Raw genomic sequence first — 25,920 nt, 5'->3', positions numbered from 1 at the left:
GTGCATACTGTGAATCTCAGGGTTGTGTTTGGTGACACATATGCACTTTGATAATAAATTTACTTTGGACTTTGAGAGAAATCCCAAATATATGGAGCAGCTCTAGAATCATTCTGAGATGTGCTTCCTGGAGTGCCAACTATTTTCTTCTCCATCCTTCAAACATTCCCTTTCCCTCCACCTCCCACTCCCTTCCTCCTATCCTCCTCCCCATTGTCCCACAGTCCCCCCCCACTCTCCCCCCACCATCACTCCTTTGACCCAGCAGTGTGCTTACATTGACGGAGTGAGCGATGGACAGTCTCCTGACTGATGGCACCAGGGGCGAGAGGCAGGCTCGGGGTGAGGGCGGAGGTCGAGGAGGAAGCTGGGAGTAGCTCGAACTGGTTCCCTGTAGGAGGCAAAGTGGGAGATTGAGGGAACTCACTGAGAGAGCGCCACAACGGAGTGGCAGACATAAATGGAGGCTCCTCAGGAGAAACTTACTGCTCTCGATACCTCTCACTCTTCCTATAAATCGCGACGCTTTGACCCGCAGTGCCCTCGCCTGCCTTGGCTTCCCCCTCACATGTCTTAGTCACTCTCTTTCCTGGACCCGCCACTGGAGATTACTCAGTCCATGGGCTGTTCCTCCAGAAGGTCACAGTCTACAGGCTCCACCCTCAGAGGGGCCACAGTCCCCAGAGCCTGCCCCTTTGGTGGTCACTCAGTCCCTAGGTTTCACCCCCGAGGATCAAAGTTCCCCAGGCCCCATCCTCAACTGGTTACTCAGTCCCTAGGCTCCGACTTCAGGGGAAAACAGCACCCAGGCCTCACCTCCAACTTGTCACTCAGACCCCAGGCTCCGCCCTCCAGGGGGTCAATGCCCCAAGGCTCCGCCCTCAAGGGGATCACAGCACCCAGGCCCCACCCCCAACTTGTCACTCAGACCCCAGGCCCTGCCCTCCAGGGGTCAATGCCCCGAGGCTCCGCCCCCAGGGGGGTCACAGCACAGAGGCCCCACCTCCAAATTGACACTCAGACCCCAGGCCCCGCCCTCCAGGGAGTCAACGTCCTGAGGCTCTGCCCTCCAAGGGTCAAAGTCCTTACTTTGACCTCCCCCAGGTAAAAGTCCACAGGCTTCACCCTCCAGAAGGTCACTCATTACACAGGGTCCACTCCATGGGTCAAGGACTCAGGCTCTGGCCCCTCCCCCCACCCCAGCTCGCTCTCCAGGGGGTCCAGAAGTCCCGCCTCTGGGGCTCCCCCCCCGGGGTCAAATTCCCCAGTCTCTGCCTCCCAGCACCTTCTATCCTGCCTCGGTCTCTGCCCCTCAGTCCCAGCCCCTGCCCCCCCCCCGCAGCTCTGGCCTCAACGTCCGCAGACCGAATCCTTCCGACTCACCCTCGCAGCCGACAGTCTCAGAGTGCTGCCCAAACCCGAGCCCACCGGCAGAGGTGGAGGGTACCTGGCCCGGTGGGGCGGAGGCTGCCTCGCGTCGCGTCAGAGCGAGCAAGAAGAGGGTGGCACAGGGTTCGACAGAGGCGTGGGTGTCCAAACAAGGTGGAGAGAAAGCAGGAGACAGACAGTGGGTGCAGGGAGGGAGAGTGAGAGAGAGAGAGAGAGGGGGGGGAGAGAGGGGAGGGGGAGGAAGAGAGGGAGAGAGAGAGGAGGAGAGAGGAAGAGAGGGGAGAGAGAGAGAGAGGAAGAGAGTGGGAGAGAGAGAGGAAGAGAAGGGAGAGAGAGAGGAGAGAGGAAGAGAGAGAGGGAGAGAGAGAGGAAGAGAGGGGGAGAGAGAGAGGAAGAGAGAGGGAGAGAGAGAGGAAGAGAGGGGGAGAGAGAGAGGAAGAGAAGGGAGAGAGAGAGAGAGAGAGGAAGAGAGGGGGAGAGAGAGATGGAATCGTAGGGGTTGGGGTGAAGAAGGGAGACAGAGAGGGACAGACAGACGATGACAGAGAGAAGGAGAGAGAAATGGTGATTTATTCAGTAGGTGATGAGCTGAGTCTAAGCAAATTCTAAACTCGTGACGAACGATTCATCTACTTCCTTACCCGGAGTCGACACAGAGACCTGTCGCTGGAGTGGTCCCTGGGCAGAATGGCGGCTCTGTCCACGGGGCTGTGGGATCTGTAGAGCGGCCTCGGGCTGGGTCTGTAACACCGGCTGGGCAAGGTGGCCGTCAGACCTTCATGGTCCCGCTCCTCTGGAGCCCCCAGGGTCATCCTATCCACCGGCCCTGGGGACCTCTGCTGGCTCCTGAATGCGCTGTGAGGTCTTCCCGAGGGGAAGGCGAAGTGGTCCTCGCTGGGCAGCACGTCGAACCGGCCGGCCGGAGTCTGGGGCCTCGAGGGGTGTCTGCTCTGGGCTTGTCCCCGGACGCTGGCGGGAGAGGCGGCCATGTAGTGGTCCCAGGGACGGTCCCCGGCGGGCGAGGGCGGGGGTTTGAGGGTTCCTGCCATCAGCTGCGGGATCTGGAGGTAGCCGTTTCCCACCGGCAGCTGGGACGGCAGCACATCGATCCTCCCCACGGGGGTGTGAGGCCTGGTCACGGATCGGTGGGAGGAGTGAGACAGGGCGGAGTGGTAGAACTCGTCCGGAGAGCTGGCCTCCACCACCTCCAGAGTGTCCCGGCCCCTCGCCGACCACCCGGGCAGGGGACTCAGGGAGGCCGGCGGAGACAGGGGGGAGGCCGAGCGCTCCAGCGAGCCCCGGGATGTCCTCTCGGACGGGCCGCCTGCTGAGCGTCGGCCGCGCTGCCCCGCCAACAGGATCGTGTACCGGTCATCGGGCGTGAGTGTCCGGTGCAGGACCTGGTACCGGGGGGTCTCGGAAGTGGCCGGGAGGGAGTTCGACCGGTAGGAGGTGATGGATCGGCGGCGGCCGACCTCCGGGCTGGGGCTGGCTGCCGCGGGCACCGGCTGCCACCCTCTCTCCTCCCCCGACCAGCCGCCCACTTGCTCCCCCTGCCCCAGACCCGCCTCGCTGGGCACCCGCTGCCGGCTGCTGCCGATCGGCGTGGAGCGTCCGGGGTTGACAGACGATATCGGGTATCCGTCGATCAGACACTCGTACACGTGGCCGGACTGGGTCGTCACCAGGTATTGCCTGTTCCAACACACAACACAAGCGCTTGAGAACTGTCTCCGTGATGCCCACGGGCTGGCCAGCATCACACCGAACACAGAGCAGTACCGCTCCGTATTCTTCAACGCTCAAAGTAAATATTATTAACAAAGTACACCTATGCCAACAGAGGTTCGTTTTCTTGCGGGCATACTCAGTAAATTCAAGACCCATAATGGAATCAGTGAAGGGCCTCACCCAACAACACGCACACACAATGCTGGAGGAACTCAGCAGGCCAGGCAGCGTCTATGGAGAGAGTTTTGGGTAAATTGCAGAGTCCCCCAGCATTTTGTGTGTGTTGCTCTGATTTCCAGCATCTTCAGATCTTCCCTTGGTTGTGAGACACAACAGGACGGACAAACAACCAATGTGTAAAACACAAAAGAGTAAATAAGCAAACAAACAAACATGAAGAACATGAGATGGAGAAGTGAGTCCGTAGGTTGTGGGAACAGGTCAGTGGTGGAGTGAGTGAAGTTATCCTCTCTGGCTCGAGCCTGAGAGTTGAGGGGTGATAACTGCTCCTGAACCTGGTGGTGTGGGTCCTGAGGCTCCTGTACCTCCTTCCTGATGGGTGATGGGAGTCCCTGATGTTGGACACTGCTGTCCTGAGGCAGCGCTCCGGGTAGATGTGCTGGATGGCGGGGAGGGTGTTACCCGTGATGGACTGGGCTGTATCCGCTACCTGGTACTGGCCATTTGGCCCACAATGTTGTGCCGACACTGTAACCAAGATCAATCTAACCCTTCCCTCCAACATGGCCTTCCATTTTCTCTTTCATCCATGTGCCTAAGAGTCTCTAATAATCCCTCATGGGCCTGCCCCTACCACCACCCTTGGCAGCACATTCCACACATTTAACATGATGTTAAAAAATCACCCTCGATATCTCCCTAAAATTTCCTCCTCTCACCTTAAAAGGATTAGGTATTACCACCCTGGGATAAAGGCTTTGGCTGTCCACTCTATCTATGCTTCTAATAATTTTATACACCTCTATCAGGTCGCCTCTCATTCTCTTTCACTCCAGAGAAAAAAGGCCTAGCTCGCTCAACCTATCTTCATGAAACATGTTCTCTAAAGCAGGCAGCATCCAGGTAAATCTCCTCTGCACCCTCCCTAAATCTGCCATATTCTTCCTATAATGTAAAAAAAAGTTGAAAGGTTCACTTTATTGTTAAAGCATGCGTGTACAGTCTAACTCTGATATTCGCCTTCTCCAGATAGCCACGAAATACAGAAAAAACCATGGGGGTCATTGATAGGAAAGACATCAACTCCCCTCCCTGCATGAAAAGGAAAAAGAAACTAAACTTGCATATCCCAAACCCCCCCACCTCCTCCCTCCCACAAAAAAAAACAGATCGCCCACACAGAAAATGGCAGCTAGAACACCAAACCCCTCCCTTGCACAAGAACCAACAGATTGCCCACCTGTAAGATGGCAGCCAGACCACCAAAAATCCCAGGCCCCCGACACCCTCCCTCGCAAAAGAAAACAGCAACAGCAGCACCAAACTGAACTGAGGCAACCAAAACTGAACATAATACTCCAAGTGTGGTCTAATCAGAGATTTATAGAGCTGCAGAATTACCTCGTGGCGCTTGAACACAATTTGCCAACTAATGAATTCCACCACACCACAACACCTTACTAATTTGCACAGCAACTTCAGGGGAATCTATGGATACGGATTTGAAGATCCCACTGTTTCTACACACTGCGAAGAATCCTGTCTCTCACCCTGTATTCTGCCTTCAAGTCCAGCGTTCCAAAGTATATCACTTCACACTTCTCTGGATTGAACTCCAGCTTCCACTTCTCAGCCCAGCTCTGTATCCTACCAATGTCCTGTTGTAACCTACGACAAACTTCTACACTGTCCACATGACACCCCCTTTGTGGCACCTTCCTCAGCCGCTCTTCCCCTTCCTCATCCAAGTCACAAAGAGAGAGGACAGATCCCTGCGAAACACCATGAGTCACTGACCTCCGACCCAGTGATGGAGCCCCGCACGTAAATGCAATCGTAAGGAAGGCTCGCCAGTGCCTTTACTTTCTTAGGAGGTTCAACATGTCACTGACAAACTTCCACAGATGTTGTTGAAAGTTTCCTGACGAGTTGTATCAGAGTCTGGTATGACAACGTGAGTGCTCGGGGACAAGAAGCTGCAGGGATCACGGGCACATCCCTCCCCACCATCGGCAGTATCTATCTGCAGGAGGTGCTGCCTCGAGAAGGCATCAAAGATCATCTTCAAAAATCCCCACAGGCTATCTTCATCTCCATCTTCTCACAAGCAGGAGGTACAGAGGTGTGACGTCCCACACCACCAGATTTGAGAACAGCTGCTTCCCTTCAACCATTCAGTTCTTGAACCAAGCAGCACGACACTAATGACTGCAGTTTAGCAAAACTGTATCACCTTGATCACTCCGAACCTTCTTTCTCTTCTAATTATGAACAAAAAAGTTACAATTAAAATAATAGATTGTGAAAAAGAGAAATAACAGGGCAGATTTCATCTACTGTTCAGAAATCTGATGGCAGAGGGGTAGAAGCTGTTCCTAAACCATTGAATGTGGATCTTCAGGTAACTGCTCTCTGATGACTGTAATGAGAAGAGGGGTTGACCTGGCTGGCGAGGGTCTTTACTGATGAATGCCGCTTTCTTCAGGCGCCACCTTTTGAAGATGTCCTCGATGGTGGTAAGGGCCCCCGTTGGATCTGCAGCCTCTTTCAACCCTGGGCATTGGCACCTCACCAGACGGTGTTGCAGCCGGTCAGGATGCTCTCCACTGTCCATCTGTAGAAATTTGCTAGAGTCTTTTGGTGACATTCTCCTCAAACTCTTAATGAACATCTTATGGGACACGTCTCCTATTGTCCCTCGTAGCCCGTGGATACGTGTGAAGTGGCCGCTTGAGCAAAGCCCTCAAGCGATTGAACTTTGAGAGCCCAGCACAGGAGTTGCCAGCCAGAAGTCAGCGTAGGGTGCAACACAGGTAAGGTCAAAACTTGGTGTCACTGGAGGACAGGGACGGGAATCAACACTCTGTGAAGATCACCAACATAAAGCCCTCAATACTTCAACCATTCGGAAGTTGTCACTCAACCATCAGACCCTGTGGGCAACAAGGTCTCACGCTGTACAGCAAGTGTAGAGACAGTTCTGTCCGATTTATCCATCCGTTAATCAGCTGCAAACCATTTAGTTATATCATTTGGTGGCCAGTCAGCGGGAACAAACCACTTACACTGGTCAGTGACCGGTCGAACCAGCTCACGTAGCGGTTAGCTTGACGCTATTGTAGCTCGGGGCATTCCAGAGTTCGGAGTTCAAATCTGGTGCCGTCCGTAAGGAGTCTCCTCCCTGTGGAATGCGTGGATTTTCCCCCGGAGTTCTGGTTTCCTCCCACAGTCCAAAGATGTACCGGGGAGGTTAATCGCACATTGTAAATTGTCCCTCGATTAGGTTAGGGATAATTGGGTTTGTGGGATTGCTGGGGTGGTGTGGCTCGAAGGGCCAGGAGGGTTTATTCTGTGCTGTATCACTACGTAAATAAACTGCAGATGCAGGGAAATCTGAAATGGAAACAGAAAATGCTGGGAAACTCAGGCAGGGTGTCAGCAGAGAGAAGCAGATTTAATGACCTTTCCGATGCCCACAATATTGCTTCCTCTCCACAGACGCTGCCTGCCTTGCTGAGTATCCCAGGCGTCTTCTGCTTCCGGTTCTGCTGCTCATATTGGGCAGTGAGCACCGGCAAACCAGCCGTGACCACGCTCTGTCCGTGACCCTCAGCCGCCGCGCGGAAATTGCGCCCGAGCCGACTGGAGCTAAAAACGCAAAGCCGGAGGAACTCAGTTGGTCAGCAGGCAGGGAACTGGAGAGTCAGCCCTCCAACCATCCAGAGGAAGAGCTTGACCTAAAACGTCGATTGTCGGTTTTCATCCACGGACGCCGCCTGGCCTGCCGAGTTCCTCCAGCTGTCCTGACGAAAGGTCTCGGCCCGAAACACCAACTGTTTACTCTTTTCCTCAGATGCTGCCTGGCCTGCTGAGTTTCTGTGCCATTTTGTGTGTGTTCCTCCAGCTGTTTGTTGGTCCAGATTCCAGAATCTGCGGTCTATGTGTCTCCCAAGATAGACAGAACATAGAACAGTACAGCAAAGTGCTGTGCCAACTTATACAAACCTATTCCATGATCAATATAGTCCCTTCATCCTACAGAGCACATAACCTTACTTATTTCTTTCATCTAAGAATCTCAAAAATAACCCTAACAAATCAGCGTCAACCACCAGAAACTCGCCACTCAATGTGTGGAAAAAAAAAACCTACCTTGGATACCTCTCCTAAACTTTCCGCCACTCACCATAAAAGGATTTCCTCCGGTACTGGCCATTGCTGCCCAGGGATAAAGGTGTTAGCTGTCCACTCGATCCATGCCTCTTATAATCTTATACACCTCTGTCAGGTCACCCCTTATCTTCCTTTGCTCCGAAGAGAAAAGCCCTAGTGCGTTCAACCGTTCCTCACAGGACATGTTCTCTAACCCGTGAGTAACACCTTGGGAAATCTCCTCTGCAGCCTCTAAAGTTTCTACATCCTTCCTATAATGAGGCGATCAGAACTGAACACAATTCTCCAAGTCTGGTCCAACCAGAGTTTTATAGAGCGGCAGCATTGCTTTGTGGCTCTTGAACTCAATCCCTCGACTAATGAATGTCAACACCTATTATACCTTCTTAACCACCCTATCAACCTGCACAGCAATTCTCCGGCTTGATCTCTTTGTTATTCCACAATGCTAAGAATCCTGCCATTAACCCTGTGCTCTGTCTTAAAGTTTGATCTTTGGAAGTGAATCACTTCAATCTTTTCCAATTCAACTCTGACCACCACTTCTCAGCCCAGCTCTGCCCTCTATGTCCCACTGTAACCCGCAATAACCTACACTACCCACAACTCCACCGCCTTCACGCCTTCTGCAAACTTACTCACCCAGCCTTCCACTTCCTTGTTCAAGTCACTTTTTGAAAATCATAAAGTGTAGGTGTCCCAGAACAGATCCCTGTGGAACACCACTGGTCAGTAAACTTCAGGCAGAATACATCAGAACCCAGGTACACCAAGGAAGCTAAGACACCAGTGACCCCTGTTTCCACCCAGGGGCTCAGTGTGGACATGGTGGAGGATTACAAATACCCGGGGATACGAATTGACAATAAACTGGACTGGTCTAAGAACACTGAGGCTGTCTACAAGAAGGATCAGAGCCGCCTCTATTTCCTAAGGAGACTGAGGTCCTTTAACATCTGCCGGACGATGCTGAGGGTGTTCTACGAGTCTGTGGTGGCCAGTGCTATCATGTTTGCTGTTGTGTGTTCCCTCGGACCTTGAAGGAGACTAGTGTTGAAATTGCGGGGGCTCTGGCAGAAATATTTAAAATGTCGCTGTCTACGGGTGAAGTGCCGGAGGATTGGAGAGTGGCTCATGTTGTTCCGTTGTTTAAAAAAGGATCGAAAAGTAATCTGGGAAATTATAGGCCGGTGAGTTTAACGTCAGTAGTAGGTAAGTTATTGGAGGGAGTACTAAGAGACAGAATCTACAAGCATTTGGATGGACAGGGGCTTATTAGGGAGAGTCAACATGGCTTTGTGCGTGGTAGGTCATGTTTGACCAATCTGTTTGGAGTTTTTCGAGGAGGTTACCAGGAAAGTGGATGAAGGGAAGGCAGTGGATATTGTCTACATGGACTTCAGAAAGGCCTTTGACAAGGTCCTGCATGGGAGGTTAGTTAGGAAAATTCAGTCGCTAGGTATACATGGAGAGGTGGTAAATTGGATTGGACATTGGCTCAATGGAAGAAGCCAGAGAGTGGTGGTAGAAAATTGCTTCTCTGAATGGAGGCCTGTGACTAGTGGTGTGCCACAGGGATCAGTGCTGGGTCCATTGTTATTTGTCATCTATATCAATGATCTGGATGATAATGTGGTAAATTGGATCAGCAAGTTTGCTGATGATACAAAGATTGGAGGTGCAGTAGACAGTGAGGAAGGTTTTCAGAGCCTGCAGAGGAACTTGGACCAGCTGGAAAAATGGGCTGAAAAATGGCAGATGGAGTTTAATACTGACAAGTGTGAGGTATTGCATGTTGGAAGGACAAACCAACGTAGAACATACAGGGTTAATGGTAAGGCACTGAGGAGTGCAGTGGAACAGAGGGATCTGGGAATACAGATACAAAATTCCCTAAAAGTGTTGTCACAGGTAGATAGGGTCGTAAAGAGAGCTTTTGGTACATTGGCCTTTATTAATCGAAGTATTGAGTATAAGAGCTGGAATGTTATGATGAGGTTGTATAAGGCATTGGGGAGGCCGAATCTGGAGTATTGTGTTCAGTTTTGGTCACCAAATTACAGGAAGGATATGAATAAGGTTGAAAGAGTGCAGAGAAGGTTTACAAGGATGTTGCCGGGACTTGAGAAACTCAGTTACAGAGAAAGGTTGAATAGGTTAGGACTTTATTCCCTGGAGCGTAGAAGAATGAGGGGAGATTTGATAGAGGTATATAAAATTATGATGGGTATAGATAGAATGAATGCAAGCAGGCTTTTTCCACTGAGGCAAGGGGAGAAAAAAACCAGAGGACATGGGTTAAGGGTGAGGGAGGAAAAGTTTAAAGGGAACATTAGGGGGGCTTCTTCACACAGAGAGTGGTGGGAGTATGGAATGAGCTGCCAGACGAGGTGGTAAATGCGGGTTCTTTTTTAACATTTAAGAATAAATTGGACAGATACATGGATGGGAAGTGTATGGACGGATATGGTCCGTGTGCAGGTCAGTGGGACTAGGCAGAAAATGGTTCGGCACAGCCAAGAAGGGCCAAAGGGCCTGTTTCTGTGCTGTAGTTTCTATGGTTCTATGGTTCTATGATGTGCTGGGGCAGCAGACTGAGGGTAGCAGACACCAACAGAATCAACAAACTCATTCGTAAGGCCAGTGATGTTGTGGGGATGGAACTGGACTCTCTGACGGTGGTGTCTGAAAAGAGGATGCTGTCTAAGTTGTATGCCATCTTGGTCAATGTCTCCCATCCACTACATTATGTACTGGGTGGGCACAGGAGTACATTCAGCCAGAGACTCATTCCACCGAGATGCAGCACAGAGCGTCATAGGAAGTCATTCCTGCCTGTGGCCATCAAACTTTACAACTCCTCCCTTGGAGGGTCAGACACCCTGAGCCAATAGGCTGGTCCTGGACTTATTTCATAATTTACTGGCATAATTTACATATTACTATTTAACTATTTATGGTTCTATTACTATTTATTATTTATGGTGCAACTGTAATGAAAACCAATTTCCCCTGGGATCAATAAAGTATGACTATGAAGGTGGTGTGGCTCTACACCTGCTGTTATACCACCCTGCTTCCTTGCCCTCCATTCCTCTCCACAGGGATCGCTCCCTATGTGACTCCCTTGTCCATTTGTCTCTTCCCACTAATCTCCCTCCTGGTACTTATCCTTGCAAGCAGAACAAGTGCCACACCTCCCCCTTCACTGCCATCCAGGGCCCCAAACAGCCCTTCCAGCAGAGTCGACACTTCACCTGTGAGTCTGCTGGGGTGGTATATCGTGTCCGGTGCTCCCGGTGTGGCCTCCTGTACATCGGTGAGACCACTTCGCCAAGCATCCACTCTGTCCGTCAGGAAAAGTGGCATCTCCTGGTGACCGCTCAATTCTACTTCCCATTCCCATTCTGTCATGTCAGTCCACGGCCTCCACTATTGTCGCGATGAGGCCACACTCAAGTTGGAGGAGCAACACCTTGTATTCCGTTTGGGTAGCCTCCAATCTGATGGCATGAACATCAATTTCTCAAACTTTTGGTAACTGTCCTCCGGTACACCATTCCCCCATTCCCATTCCCCTTTCTCATCTTACCTACCCTTCCCTTTCTTCCATGGTTTTCTACCTTCTCCTTCTCCAGCCCTTTATCTCTCTCACCTATCAACTTCCCAGCCCTTTACTTCACCTCTGCTGGTTTCACCTATCACCTACCACTTCTTCCCCCCCCCCCAACTTCTTGCTCGAAATTCTCATCTTTTTTTCCCAGTCCTGCTGAAGGGTCTCGGCCCGAAACGCCGATTGTTGACTCTTTTCCACAGACGCTGCCCGACCTGCTGAGTTCCCCCAGCGTTCTGTGTGTGTTCCTTTGGATTTCCAGCATCCGCAGATTTTCTCGAGTTTCAGTATTCACCGAGTTTCAGCGAGGTACCGGCTCTTCTAAACTGCGGCGAGCACAGCCTCAGACCCATTGGATGGTCCTTGCACGTTAACCCTTTCACTCCGAGGATCACTCTTGTGCTTCCCTGCGACCCCTCACCCTGCTTCCTCATCCCTCGTCCCCACTCCTTATCCTTCCCACCCTCTCATCTCCCCCACTCCACATCGCTCAAACCCACTCCCCTCGCCCCTCAATCCCACTCCCTCATCATCTTTTGTTCACCCTCCCCCAACATCCAACCACGGAACCCTGTCCCTCGGTTTTCGGGGAGGGGCTGTGCGTTAGGAATTACCCGGGACAGGTGAACTCGCTGGAACATCGTGCACCCTGCCCTGTCGAGACGTGGCCAAGTGCCAGTGTTAATGGTTACTGCGGGTGCTGATCAGTCAGCAGTTCCTCCGGGTTAATAGTGACCTCGTTCCCCACTCTCCGCTCTCCCAGACCGCTACCTTAATGATTGACCTGGAGCCATCACAGTTCGGTGAACCGGGTAACCAATTAGCCCTCACTGTTTACAGGGCCCGCTGGCACACGTTGTGCGCTGTTTACAAACAAGGCTCAGAAACTGCCCGTTAGTCTCCTGCGATGCCATGCGCCTCCGTCCCAGATACAGACAGAGCGCTGGCGCGGCGGGGAGAGCCGCTGCCCCACGGCCCCAGAGACCCGGCTGCGAATCTGGAACTCGCACCTTCTCCCTGTGACGGTGAGGGTTTCCTCCTGCGCGCTCCAGTTTGCTGACACTTCCAAAGTCGCCTCTCTTCCTTTTCTTCACTACGCTCTGGCTAAAGAAATTCCTCCTCATCCCTGCTCTAAGCCATTAAACACTCCCGGTACGTCAAACCTGTCCATCTCCGGATCATTCTTGTGAACCTTTTCTGGGCCCTTCCCAACGCCAGCACATCTCTTCCCCGATAAAGGGCCCCAAACTGCTCCCGAAACTGTTCCTGTGCCGTACTGATCTGCGTCCCATATAAATGCGAGGTTCTCCACGCCGGCGGGAAGACTACAAACGCAAAGGATGGACAACAATTGCAAAATGTCCGTGTACTTGAAACCGAGTCCGCGGATCGGCACAGTGAGTCATCAGGAAGGCAAATGGAAAGTTGGTCTTTGTCAGGCCTTTATAAGCAAATCAGGGCTTTTCTCTTCAAAGCCAAGGAGGATGAGAGAGGTGACTTGACTATAAATTGAGAAGGGGTACAGAGGTACTGATAGAGTAGATTACCAGGGCAGAAATGGTTAATAAAGAGGGAAAAGTAAGGCGGGGGGGGGGGGGAAATTATGTTAGAGGTTTTTTTTATATACACAGAGTAGTGAATACCTGGAATGCATTACCAGGCATGGTGGTGGAGGCAGATACATTAAGGGCATTTAAGAGACTCTGAAATAGGCACAGGCACATTCGCCGGCCGCTGATGTCGCGGCATCAGCACCGGACTTCGAGGCAAATGATCCCGGGTTCGAATCCGGCCGGCTCCTTGCACACTTTCCATCCGTGCTGGGCTGGGCATCGGGCTAGCAACTTGACCTCATAGAAACAGGCAAACACCAAGAAGATGGCAAAAGTGCCACCTGATGCGCCACAGGGCGCGAAAAGGAACAACAACAGCAGACGGACACATGGAGGGCTAGAGGGAGGGAAGAGTTAGTTTGATCTAAACGGTCGGCTGTCCTATGTTCTATAGTGTACAGAATTATTTTTGTTTCAGAAATCTACAGCACATTACAGGCCCTTCGGCCCACAATGTTGTACTGACCATGTAACCTACTCTAGAAACTGCCTAGAATTTCCCTACTGCATAACCCTCTATTTTACTAAACTCAATGTATCTAAGAGTCTCTGAAAAGACCCTAGTGTCTCCGCCTCTATCACCACCACTGGCAGCGTATTCCACACACCCACCGCTCTCTGTGTGAAAAAACTAACCTCTGACATCCCCTGTACCTACTTACAAGCACCTCAAAACTATGCCCCCTTGTGTTATATTTTATTATCTTACTCGAATTATATTTTGTTAATTTATTTATAATATAACATTGTGGTTTATGGGCTGTGTGTGATATTTGTTGCCTGGGTGCACTGTGGTCCGGAAGAAAGCTGTTTCATTTGTCTGTATGCACCTACAGTCAGCCAACAATAAACTTGAACTTGTGTAACGGGCGGGAAGTCCTGCTACAACCGCGGTCAGCCCTGAGACCACAGCCGGAGTAAGCTGCGTGGATCTCTGGGGTCTCCAACCCTGAGAGCTGTGGAGGCCGCGTCACCGCGTCGGGACAGGCGGAGTTTCTGCCAGGGGGCAGCGGACGGGAAAATGGCGGTGGGGTTGGGTGGGAGGGGGTTGGCTCTAGACGGCCCCGCCCTGACTACACAATTCGCAGCTGTTAACACACTGAGATCTGCATGTCAGGCCACCGGGAACTCTCAGGTCGTCTGCAATCTCCAATCTCCAATCTCACTTTCAGGATATCACTGACACTGGCTTGCACCTTCCCCTGTGCTCCGCACCCTGAAGTCCCGTCCGACTTCGCTGACTGGGTCAGAGGGCACGAGCTGTAAAGAGAGTTTGGAGAAACTAGGGTTGTTTTTTCAGGAGCATCAACCTAACGGGACAGCTGGTAAAGCTAAAGAGAGCCGAGGCAATAGACAGGGGAGAGAGAATCTTTTTTTTAAAGCCAGGTAGAAAAGTTAAATACCAGAGGTCCCATTTCACGTGGTAGGGGAAAGGTAAAGGAGACACGTGGGGTCAAGCTCCGTCACACAGAAAGTCTCGGGTGCATGGAACGGGTTGCTGGGGGTAGACACAAAGGAGATGTTTAAGGATCTCAGGCACGAGAAATCTGCAGATGCTGGAAAGCCAAAGCAATTACACACACACACACACACACACACACACACACACACACACACACACTCTCTCTCTCTCTCACTCACACACACACACACACACTCACTCACACACACACACACACACACACACTCTCTCTCTTTCTCACACACACACACTCACACTCTCACACTCACACACACTCACACACACATACACACTCTCTCTCACACACACACTCACACTGACACACACACAGGCACACACACAAACTGACACACACACAGACTCACACGCTGACACACACTCACACACTGACACACACACACTCTCTCACACACACACTCACCCTCTCATTCACACACTCTCACACACTGACACGCACACTCACACTGAGACACACGCTGACACACACACACACACACACACTGACACACACACACTGACACACACACAGACTCACACGCAGACACACACTCACACACACACACACAATGCCAGAGGAAATCATCAGGCCAGGCAGCATCTACAGAAACGAGCGAACAGTCGCGTTCCGGGCCGAGGCTCCTCACCGGGAGAAGGAACCGGGCCGACGGGAGCCCCCAGGTTCTTGGCTATCGTCACCAGGCAGCCACGACTTTGACCATCTCGCTGGTCCCGATGAAGGGTCTCGGCCCGAAAACGTCAACTGTCGACTCTTTCCCACAGATACTGCCTGGCCTGCTGAGTTCCTCCGGCATTGTGTGTGTGATGTTTAAAAATCGGTCAGACACCCGAACTAAGGGATATGTATCACGTGCAGGCAGGAGGATTTAATTTAATCTGACATCATGCTCAGCACAGTCATTGTGGGCCGAATGGCCTCTGCTGGACTCTACTGTTTTGCACTGTCATCAATTTAGCGCCGACCCAATCAGTTCATCTCCGACCGGGACTCTCTCAGTCCCGGGAGCAGTTAGTTAACTTTTGGAAAACGATCTGGAGCTTTCCCGGTGTATACGACGAATAAACTCTTCCCGGGCTTTCAGCCGGCTACAGGTGTCGATTTTCAATGACAAACATCTTCATCTTCACGAAGATGGCGAAGTTTGTCATCGGAACATCGGTTAAAGTCAAGAGCGCTACAGTACCCGGCTGGAAACCCGGGAAGAGTTTGTTAGTTAACTTCTAGTTTTAACCGACCGAGACCAGGGACAAATACTGAATAGTGCTTGAACTCTGAACTTCTTGGAGTTCAGCGAGTTTTATCGTCTACTTACTCCTCCTCGTCTCCTGCCGCTAGTTCCTCCTTCTGGGACTGAACCCACTGTTCAACGTGAGACAGCGAGGTCTTCCTCAGTGGCTCCACGGCGCCGTCCTCGGGCCTGGAGCTCCCCTCGAATCCGAAGACCATGCTCTGGAACGCACTGGTGGGAGTGGGGGGCGGGACGGCGCCGTTCCGAGCGGGAGGGGTCACCCGGTCCAGCGAGATGGTCAAGGACGGGGCCGCCTTGTGCCGGTCGGCAGGAACCTGGGGCTCCAGTCGGCCCGGCTCCGGTTCCTTCTCCTGCATCTTGTCCCAGGGGTCCGGCTGCGAGAGGTTCGCGATTTCCAGCGACTCGGCGCTTTGGGCACCGGTGTACTGCTGGAGGCCGGGCTCGGTCAGGTCCCTGTAGCTGGAGTACCGGCGGTCCTGGGGAGCGGGCTTCGAGGATTTGGCCAAACAAGTGCTGCAAGGAGATTCCAAACAAGAGCGTGAATAAGTTCATCGCGGCAACAAAAATTACGAGATGTTTGCAACAGCCCCTCACCACTCCTCAAGAATGCTTGTGCATGTCTTATACAAGGATTGACTGAGCGAGCTGGCGCTTCTCTGGAGCGAAGGAAGATGAGAGCTGACTTGATGGAGGTGTACAAGGCGATAAGAGGAATAGATGGAATGGAATAGGAGTTCGGCACGAACTACAAGGGCCAAATTGGCCTGTTTCCGTGCTGTAATTGTTATATGGTTATATAAATGGTTAATACCAGGGGGCATAATTTTAAGGTGATGGGAGGAAAGTGTAGAGGGGGTGACAGTCAGAATACCATCACCAGAGATCCCCACCACCCAGGCCATGCTCACTTCTCGCTGCTGCCGTCAGGTAGAAGGTACAGGAGCCTCAGGATTTGCCCCACCAGGCTCAGGAACAGTTACCACCCCACAACCATCAGGCTCTTTAACAAATATATACTCAATTATTGAGATGTTCCCACAACTAATGATCTCACTTTAAGGCCTCTTTATCTCATTATCCCATGTTCTCACTACTCATTGCTGTTTATTTATACTGGCATTTACACCGTTTGCTGTCTTCTGCATTAGGGTTGATCGTTCATTGATCCTGCCGACAATTACTATTCTATTGATTTGCTCAGTAATGCCCACAGGAAGATGAATCTCAGGGTTGTGTGTGGGGACATCTTGTACTGTGTGCAGCGTTGACGTGCTTTTCTGAAAATAATACTTTGTGTGGAGCAACCTGGTGTCCACGGGCCCCCTCGGTTAATGGCGGGGGTCCATGGCGTAAAAAAGATTGGGAACCCCTGGTGCAGTGAAGATTTTACCGGATCAGCTCCTGGGGGGTGGGGAGGGCAACTCTGTCAGCAGAGGAGAGAGAGAGGCTGGTGAATGCAAGTCTCCATTCTCCACGGTCTCTACAAGAATGAGAAGAGATGGTATTGAGGTGTACACCAAAAGGATTTACAGGTAGATGCGGGGGGGGGGGAACCAGAATTGGTGGGTGGGGGTACTTAAGATGGAAAGGAGAAGAGATTTCTTCCGTCAGCCAGCATAGTGAGCTGTTGGAATTCCTTACTCAGGAGGGGTATGGAGACCGTAACTGGTAACATTCAAGGCAGAAATCAGATCTCTAAGGATTAAAGGAATGGGGAGGATGTACAATGGGGAGAGTAAATGACCCTGCCCACCTATTCTGGACGTCAGGAAAATTCCCCCTCCTGTCAAGCCCTTTAGGATCGGACTACATTTCAATGCCTGAGATAAGAGCTTTACCAACGGTGGAACAGACTCAATGGGCCAAATGGCCTACTCCTGCTCCTGATTTTTTTTATTGTGTGTACAATGAAAGGGTGTGGTCTGGACAGGAGGAACCGGGATTCTGTACGGTGGGAGTGGGAGGAGTGGGTTTTGTCCAGATAGTTTAGACGGAACAAGGATTCTGTATGCGGGGGGTGAATGTGATGGGATTGTATACCAGGAATGGATGGGAAGAGGCTTAGTCTATTTGGATTCTGGACAATGGGAATGAAAGGGAAGAGGCTTGGTCTATTTGGATTCTGGACAATGGGGATGGATGGAAAGGGGCTTGGAATCTGAACAATGCAAATGGGCAGGAAGAGGCTTGGTCTATTTGGATTCTGGACAATGGGAATGGATGGGAAGAGGCTTGGACTATTTGGATTCTGGACAATGGGAATGGGTGGGAAGAGACTTGGTCTGTTTGGATTTTGGACAATGGGAATGGATGGGAAGAGGCTTGGTCTATTTGGATTCTGGACAATGGGGATGGATGGAAAGGGGCTTGGAATCTGAACAATGCAATTGGATGGGAAGAGACGGTCTATTTGGATTCTGAACAATGGGAATGGGCAGGAAGAGACTTGGTCTGTTTGGATTTTGGACAATGGGAATGGACGGGAAGAGGCTTGGACTATTTGGATTCTGATCAATGGGAATGGGCGGGTAGAGACTTGGTCTGTTTGGATTTTGGACAATGGGAATGGGCGGGAAGAGGCTTGGTCTATTTGGATTCTGGACAAGGGCAGTGAAAGGAATGGGGTTTCATCCAGATAGATTCCAGGAAATCCTAGTAAAGGGAACAGTTTAATCCAGAGGGATTGAGTACCATGGGAATTAACAGGATGTGGTTTAATCCTTCGGCATTGTGTCAAGACTACAGAGACAGGACAGATTTGGGACCTTTCCGGTGCTGACAGTGTCTTTCTCCTTACTTGGCGAACTCAGATTCTGCTCGTGCTGACTGGCTCATGGCCCTCATCCAACCGTTCATGTCCTCCTGCGTGTCGGCACTGAAGTAGTACGTCCTCATTCCTGGATGCTCGGCCTGGAGACAGGAGCAAATCACAAGTCAAACCTCCCTCCTACTCGCCGCCCTTGCCACGTCCCCGCGTCCCATCGCCACTTCTAGCTTGGAGGGCGATTGGCTGGGATCAGCTCTCTGCATCGTCTCTGCCCACCGAGCGAAAAACTCTCAGTAAAAAAAAATAAATTCCCACTGGTGGGATCTGCTCCGCACTGCTCTGTAATCCCGGTACCTGTCCGTAGGAGTTATTGGGACCCTCTCCCACAGGAGGTCCAAACTCCAACTCAATCTGGAGGGATTCTATGGAATGGGATGGGGTTTTGTCCATCAGGAATCTGCAAAATGGGACCCTTATTGCCCCATGACATGATGTGCTTGAGACTGAGGATCTGGGCCTACTCCGGCTGCTCTGGGATTCAGGTCTTTGGAATTTCGTTCGGAATGCTGTTGTTTGCATGATTTTGTTTTGTTTTCCCTTTTTCTCTGTGCATCGGGGGTTGGTCTTTCTTTTTTTATTGGGTTCTTTCAGGTTTCTTGCTTTGTGGCTGCCTGTAAGCAGACAAATCTGAAGGTGTATAATTTATACATTCTTTGATAATAAATGTACTTTGAATCCTTTAAACATGGAGGCGGGGGGGAGTGGATCAGAAGGATTCCATGGAATGGGGGTGTACGGAAAAGGGATTCTGTACCCAAGGAATGATCAGGGTTTTTGTAAACTGGGGATGAATGAGGTGAGGGTTGGACTATTTGGATTTTGAAGAAGGAGGGTGAATGGAATTGGGTTTTACTGAGAGCATTGGGTGAACAGAACAAGGTTCAATCCGGTGGGATTCTGTGGAATGGGAATAAATGAGGTAGGACTTGGTCCGTCGGGAATGTGTAAAATCCGGGAAGCAGAAATACTAAGTAGCAACAACTCATCCCACTCGCTGAGAGATCTGGAGTCAGGAGGGGCGTCTCTGAGATGGTTCAAACGTTGCTGGGGTGAAGGTGATGGGGAATTTTGGGACCCCCCCCCTGCCTCCACATCCCCGAAATAGGGAGGGTTGTTTCAGATTGGCCCTGGTTACATAGACACTCGTTTCCTGGAGGGTGGTGAATGAGGAGGAGACCCGATCCATCGGCCAGCACCCTATAACCCGGCCAACTACCCAACACCGACCGCGTTTCCAAATACAAACCAAATTCCCAATCGGTCTGCACCTTAAAGGCAAACTTCCGGGCCTTCCGGTCCTGCGGATCAATAGCAGAGATGGTATAGCTGGGCATCAGAATACTCCCCAAAATGCGTTCTTCCCGACTGTCTGTGGAGCACAAAGATCAGGGAATCAGCAGCTGTAGGTCCTTCCTCAACACTTGCCGATGGTGGGAGCTTGCTGTGCATAGATTGGCCGCTGGCTTTCCTGCAAATCTCTCCCCCCCCCCCGCCACCCACCGTCTCCCTTGCTGGTCTCACCTATCACCCGCCAGCCGGTACTCCTCTCCCTCCCCCTCTCCACATCCTGGCTTCCTTTCCAGTCCTGATGACGGCTCTTGGCCCGAAACAACGACTGTTCATTTCCCTCCATAGATGCTGCCCGGCCTGCTGGGTTTCTCCAGCGTTTTGTGTGTTTGTAGCTCCTAGGGATATCCTCCAGGGCAGTGGATATTCATGTTGTGCGCCGACAGGACTGCAGAACAAAGTCCTGGCCACAGTACAATGGGCATCTGAGACCCTTCTCCTCCCACAGAATGCATTCAGAGGTACTACACTCAAACAGGCCCTTTGGCCCATCAAGTCCCTGCCAGTCTCACTGGTCCTGCCTGACTCACTTTAATCTCCCCACAGTCCTATCAACATCCCCCCCACCCGATTCTACCCCTCAACCACCCCCCCGCCAATTATCCACCATTGGGATGCAGGAGGAAACCCACACGGTCACGGGGGGAGGGGGGTGGAAACGTGCAATCTCCACACAGACAGCACCGAAGTCGAGATCGAACCCACGTGCCTTGGGCTGTGAGGCCACTGCTGTACCTGCTGCACAGAGCGAAGACGGCCGTCCAGTCTCAGGGCTCTGGCTGACCGCATGGCCAACTCCCGCTGGACGCCCCTTAAGGAGGGTGTGGTGAGTTGGGGGGGCAAGTTGGAGGAGGGAGGACGAGCGGGGAGTGGGCTGGGACGGCAGGCAAGCAGCATTCTTGGGGTTGCAGTGGGAGGCAAGGCGTGAGGGGGGTGGTAAAGTAGGGGTGGGGAGCGGCAGGAGGCGAATGGGGGAAGGAGAGAAACAAGCAGTGAGTGGAGACTGAGAGAAGGAGGGGGTTTAGGTGGCTGGGTTGAGAGAGGGTCCACGTGATGTGTGTGTGCATGTACATTGTGCAGACAATCTCTGTGTTACAGAGCATTGCGTTTCTAGAAAACAGTCTATCGCAACTTGCCCAACGCGAATCCGCGTGCGTCAAGACATGGTTGAGAAAAAAGTTTATTTTCATAAAATTATAATTTTTCATAAATCCCATGTCCCAGATTTTCATGGTGATTTGTGGATTCTGTGAGGCTGAATTTGTGTAACCTGTAACGCGATAGCACAACCAGATCTAGGTCTTCTTGTACATCAGTCACTGAAAGCAAGCATGCAGGTACAGCAGGCAGTGAAGAAAGCTAATGGCATGCTGGCCTTCATAACAAGGGGAATTGAGTATAAGAGCAAAGAGGTCCTTCTGCAGCTGTACAGGGCCCTGGTGACACCACACCTGGAATATTGTGTGCAGTTTTGGTCTCCAAATTTGAGGAAGGACATTCTTGCTATTGAGGGAGTGCAGCGTAGGTTCACAAGGTTAATTCCCGGGATGGCAGGACTGTCATATGTCGAAAGATTGCAGCAACTGGGCTTGTATAATCTGGAATTTAGAAGGCTGAGAGGGGATCTTATTGAAACATATAAGATTATTAAGGGATTGGACACGCTGCAGGCAGGAAGCATGTTCCCGCTGATGGGTGAGTCCAGAACCAGAGGCCACAGTTTAAGAATTAGGGGTAGACCATTTAGAACAGAGTTGAGGAAAAACTTTTTCACCCAGAGAGTGATGGATATATGGAATGCTCTGCCCCAGAAGGCTGTGGAGGCCAAGTCTCTGGATGCTTTCAAAAAAGAGGTGGATAGAGCTCTTAAAGATAGCGGAATCAAAGGCTATGGGGAGACGGCAGGAACTGGATACTGATTGTGGATGATCAGCCATGATCACAGTGAATGGCGGTGCTGGCTCGAAGGGCCGAATGGCCTACTCCTGCACCTATTGTCTATTGTCTATTTCCTGTAGATACACTGTACCACACACAAAATGCTGGAGAAACTCAGCAGGTCAGGCAGCATCCATGGAGAGGAATAAAGAGTTAACATTTTGGGCCACAATCCTTTATCAGGACCAGAAAGGAAGGGGGCAGATGCTAGAATAAGCAGCAAGCATGAACGCTGAAGGGCAACACACACACAACACTGGAGGAACTCAGCAGGTCAGGCAGCATCTATGGAAAAGAGTAAACAGTAGACGTTTAAGGCCGAGACCCTTCATCACTTCATCAGGACTCTGTGTGTGTGTGTGTGTGTGTGTGTGTGTGTGTGTGTGTGTGTGTGTGTGTGTATATGTGTGTGTGTGTGTGTTTGTGTGTGTGTGTGTATATGTGTGTGTGTGTGTATATGTGTGTGTGTGTATATGTGTGTATGTGTGTGTGTGTGTGTGTGTGTGTGTGTGTTTGTGTGTGTTTGTGTGTGTGTGATGTTGCAAAGTTTCGTCCCCTGTAGTCTTGCACTTACTTGCTGTTGAACCAGCACTAAGTGACACCAGGTGTAAACCAGCCACCCTAGGTTAAAGAAACCACACAGATGTCCTCCCCCCCTCAAAACCGGAGGGGAAGTCAGTCAACCTCGACCTCGAGGGACGGCCTGAGGAAGAGAGGGGCGGGGAGCAGTTTCCAGGTTCAGTTACCTCTGTAATAGAAGAGACAGAAATCGGACAGGACAAACCATCTTCTCTTCCACAGCTTCAGCCCAGAGCTGTCCTGAAATGTTGAGAGAAACAACATGTCTCAGCGAGAGGTGCAGGGGAACTCCCCTTGGGGTACAGTCCCTGAAATAACAACTCTCCCTGGGGTACAGTCCCTGTGACAGACTCTCCCTGGGGTATGGTCCCTGAGACATAGACTCTCCCTGGGGTATGGTCCCTGAGACATAGACTTTTCCCAGAGTATGGTCCCTGAGACATAGACTCTCCCTGGGGTACAATCCCTGAAGTATCAACTCTCCCTGGGGTACAGTCCCTGAGATGTAGACTCTCCCTGGGGTACATGCCCTGTGACATACACTCTCCCTGGGGTACGGTCCCTGAGACATAGACTCTCCCTGGGGTACAATCCCTGAGACAGACTCTCCCTGGGGTACAGTCCCTGAGACATAGACTCCCCCTGGGGTACAGTCCCTGAGACATAGACTCTCCCTGGGGTACAGTCCCTGAAGGTGTGAATCTGTCGGGTAGAGTCACTGAGGAAGGTGTTGACTCTCCTCGGTGTACTGAGTCTCCCTGAGGTACGGTTCCCATGGTTGTTTCCCGGGACTATGGGGGCAGTGATCTGGCTTCTATTCCCGACCCCGGAATCTCTGAACTCGAGGTTGCACCGGAACGTTTCTCCCACCAGAGGGAGCTGATGCTCCACATTTGGAATGACCGTGGAGCAGTTCTATTGACCGTCGCCCCTGTGCCGGGGTCTCAAATCACCTGTCGAACTCGTCGCAGGTAGAAGCTGTTTCCACCCTGGAACTGGAACAGTCAGCTCCCGATCTCTGCTCCCCGCCTGTGCACGTCCAACGATATCCCGGCCTGCACTCTCCTCGATTCCACTCCAGCTCCCTCCCTCACCTCGTGCCCAACTCTCTCCCCACCCCTTTCCGTCCCCACCTCCCCTCCTCCAGCCGCGCCTCCCCTCCCCTCCCCTCCCCTCGTCCTCTACCTGCTTGTAGAGCCAGCCCCGGATCACAGTGACGGAGTTGGGGTCCCGTCTGATCGCCTGTTCCCGCTTGCCGAAGGTGTGCACTTTCTTCATCGGTCTGATCGGCTGCACGGGACACAGACAGGGTTTAGGATCGCTGACAGAGCCAGAGACCCGGTTCGAGAGGGTCTTCATCAGCGCACCCGTCGCGCTGCCCCCCTCCCCGTAAGGGTCACGCCATGAGGCTAGGAACCCCGAGATGTGTCCCACAGCCCCAGAGTGTCACCAGTGGAAGAACAGCCGAGGCTCGTCACTCGGCAACTCCAGAAGACATTTCCCCCTGAACCGGGGGCGGGGGAAGGCACAGTAGCGCAACCGGTAGAGTCGCTGCCTCCCGGTGCCGGAGACCCGGGTTCGATACCAATCTCCGGCATTCCCCAACCGCTCCTCCAGATTCCCACAAGAGCACTGTAGTTGTAGAATCCGGAGCACTGATTCAGAGACCGACACTTGTCTAATAAGGTGGCCCTTATGAGTAACATTGTCAAGCTGTGAGGGGAGAGATAACCTGAGAGACAACCTTTTCACCCAGGGGGTGGTCCGTATCTGGAATGAGCTGCTGGAGGAATTGGCTGAGGCAGGTACATTAACAACACTTAAAACAGGGACATTGGCAGGACAGGTTTAGACATAGAGTAGGCGTTCCCAGCCTTTTTCGTGCCATGGTCAGTTTCTCCCCAGGTTGGGCTAGGAAGCTCCTGCTTTAGAGGGTTATGGAAAATGGGGCCAGTTTTGGATGGGAATCTTGATCAGTACGGTCCAGTTGGACCGAGGGGCCTGATTTCCACCTGTATGACTCTATGACAAAGTTTGACGGAGTGGAGGTTGAAATTGGGAAATCCCCTGAAAAATCAGTCACTTGGAATTTCAATGGCAAATCCATCGGGATGTTGGAAGAGAATCAGATGTGGAATTGATACTGAGGGGCTAAATCACCTCGTCCCGCTCGTTGGGGATCTGGAGGAGGGATTATCAGTCGGGGGGGGAGAGTGAAGATGGCCAACGAGGTGTGGGGCAAGAGGAGGAAGGGTGGGGAGGGTTTGTGGAGGAGGAGAGAGCCATTTTGTTCCCAACGCTCACTAACCTTTGAGCCCAGAGGGGTGGAGAGGGAGGAGATGTTGCCGATGCTGGAGCCCTGGCTGACTTCGCTCTGCGGTCTGTCGGGTATCTCGGACATCTCTGCCATTTGCCTGGAATCAAATCAAATTCCAGTTTAAGTATCATTCAACTAAACATGGATACAGCCGAACGAAACAGCGTTCTGAGGCCAAGGTGCAAACCATACACAGCATGTTCAAAATAGCAGGCAAACAAAAACCAGCCATGTAAAAAAAACCCCACATGTTTAGCCCAAGACCCAGAATGGCATGTCCCACAAATTAATGGTTGTCTCACCATCACTGTGGGCACTCCTGCACCTTGCTCTACACCGAGGACCCAGTTACTTAATCCTTCCTCCCTATCACCGAGGTCCAGCACCATTCAGAAGGGTGTGTTTGATCACTGCGATGGGATATCTAAAGAATGGCGCGGTGGGCAGAGCCGCTGTCTCACAGGTCCAGAGATCCCAGGTTCAATCCCGACCTCGGGCGCTATCTGTGCAGAGTCTGCACGTTCCACCTGTGATTATGGGTGCTCCGAGTTCCCCCTACATCCCAAGCGCGTCGGCCGGTAGGTTAACTGGCCATTGTAACCCAGCCCTGGTGTGTAGATGAGGGGTGGGTTCTGTGGAGAGTTGATGGAATGAGGGGAGAGTAATGTGGGATTAGCGTGGATGGGTGCTGGAAGGTCAGCAAGGACTTAGTGAGTTGAAAGGCCTCTTTCTGTGCTGTGTAGCTCCCGTCATTATTATGCACCGTGTCGTATGACGTGGGTGATCATGGCCTATGACCGTGATCGTTCTTAGCAGAAGTGGTTTGCCATTGCCTTCTTCTGGGCAGTGTCTTTACAAGACGGGTGATGCCAGCCATTATCAATACTCTTCAGAGATTGCTTGGCATCAGTGGTCGCATCACCAGGACTTGTGATATGCATCAGATGCTGGAACGACCATCCACCACCTGCTCCCATGGTTTCACGTGACTCTGATCAGGTGGGGGTGCTAAGCAGATGCTACACCTTACTCAAGGGTGATCTGCAGGCTAGCGGAGGGAAGGAGCACCTCCTTTGGTAGAGACGTATCTCCACCCTGGCACTCTATAAAGACCCACTTCCCAAGCGAGTGGTAACACTAATTAAAAAGAAAGGCCTGGATTTTCACTGGCACATTGCTGTTCCTTGGGGTATTCTGCACTTCGTTGTGTTTGTTAGTTTGCACAGATTTCTGAGTGTGTTTTTCATAAAGAAGGATCCCTTTGTAGTGTCACAGAGCGCTCAACCACAGGAACATATCCTTTGACCCATCTAGTCTGGTCTTCTGCCAAGTCCCATCTCCCTGCACCCAGAACATAGTCCTCCATAGCTCTCTCATTCACTCTGTGCATCTGCAGACAATGCAAACTCAATGCATGAAAACAGGCAGATGTGGTCAAAAGGTTCAGTTGTTGTTCAGACCAAACATCAGAATGGGGGAAAAA

The 25,920-nt window shown here is 51.7% G+C and overlaps 1 protein-coding gene across 5 annotated transcripts in view; it reads right to left on the bottom strand.

Moving 5' to 3' along the window:
- LOC134354054 (pleckstrin homology domain-containing family A member 4-like) overlaps nucleotides 1-25,920 on the bottom strand; it is a 66,298-nt gene that overhangs the window by 28,687 nt on the left and 11,691 nt on the right. For 4 of the 5 annotated variants that reach the window (XM_063062765.1, XM_063062767.1, XM_063062766.1 and 1 more), the window contains exons 2-10: nucleotides 24,429-24,534; nucleotides 23,306-23,410; nucleotides 22,288-22,360; nucleotides 19,525-19,625; nucleotides 18,227-18,339; nucleotides 15,493-15,942; nucleotides 2,031-3,084; nucleotides 1,384-1,467; nucleotides 278-391 (exon numbers count right to left, since the gene is read on the bottom strand). In XM_063062765.1, the coding sequence (XP_062918835.1) occupies nucleotides 278-391; nucleotides 1,384-1,467; nucleotides 2,031-3,084; nucleotides 15,493-15,942; nucleotides 18,227-18,339; nucleotides 19,525-19,625; nucleotides 22,288-22,360; nucleotides 23,306-23,410; nucleotides 24,429-24,530 (2,196 nt within the window). In that variant the 5' untranslated portion in view covers nucleotides 24,531-24,534. The remainder of the gene's footprint in view (nucleotides 1-277; nucleotides 392-1,383; nucleotides 1,468-2,030; nucleotides 3,085-15,492; nucleotides 15,943-18,226; nucleotides 18,340-19,524; nucleotides 19,626-22,287; nucleotides 22,361-23,305; nucleotides 23,411-24,428; nucleotides 24,535-25,920) is intronic. The other variant, XM_063062768.1, reaches the window with a different exon arrangement.

Source organism: Mobula hypostoma, chromosome 11 (assembly GCF_963921235.1).
Source record: "Mobula hypostoma chromosome 11, sMobHyp1.1, whole genome shotgun sequence".
Lineage (NCBI taxonomy): Eukaryota > Metazoa > Chordata > Chondrichthyes > Myliobatiformes > Myliobatidae > Mobula > Mobula hypostoma.
Note: the sequence above shows the minus strand (reverse complement) of the source record. Positions and strands in the feature narration are given on the sequence as shown.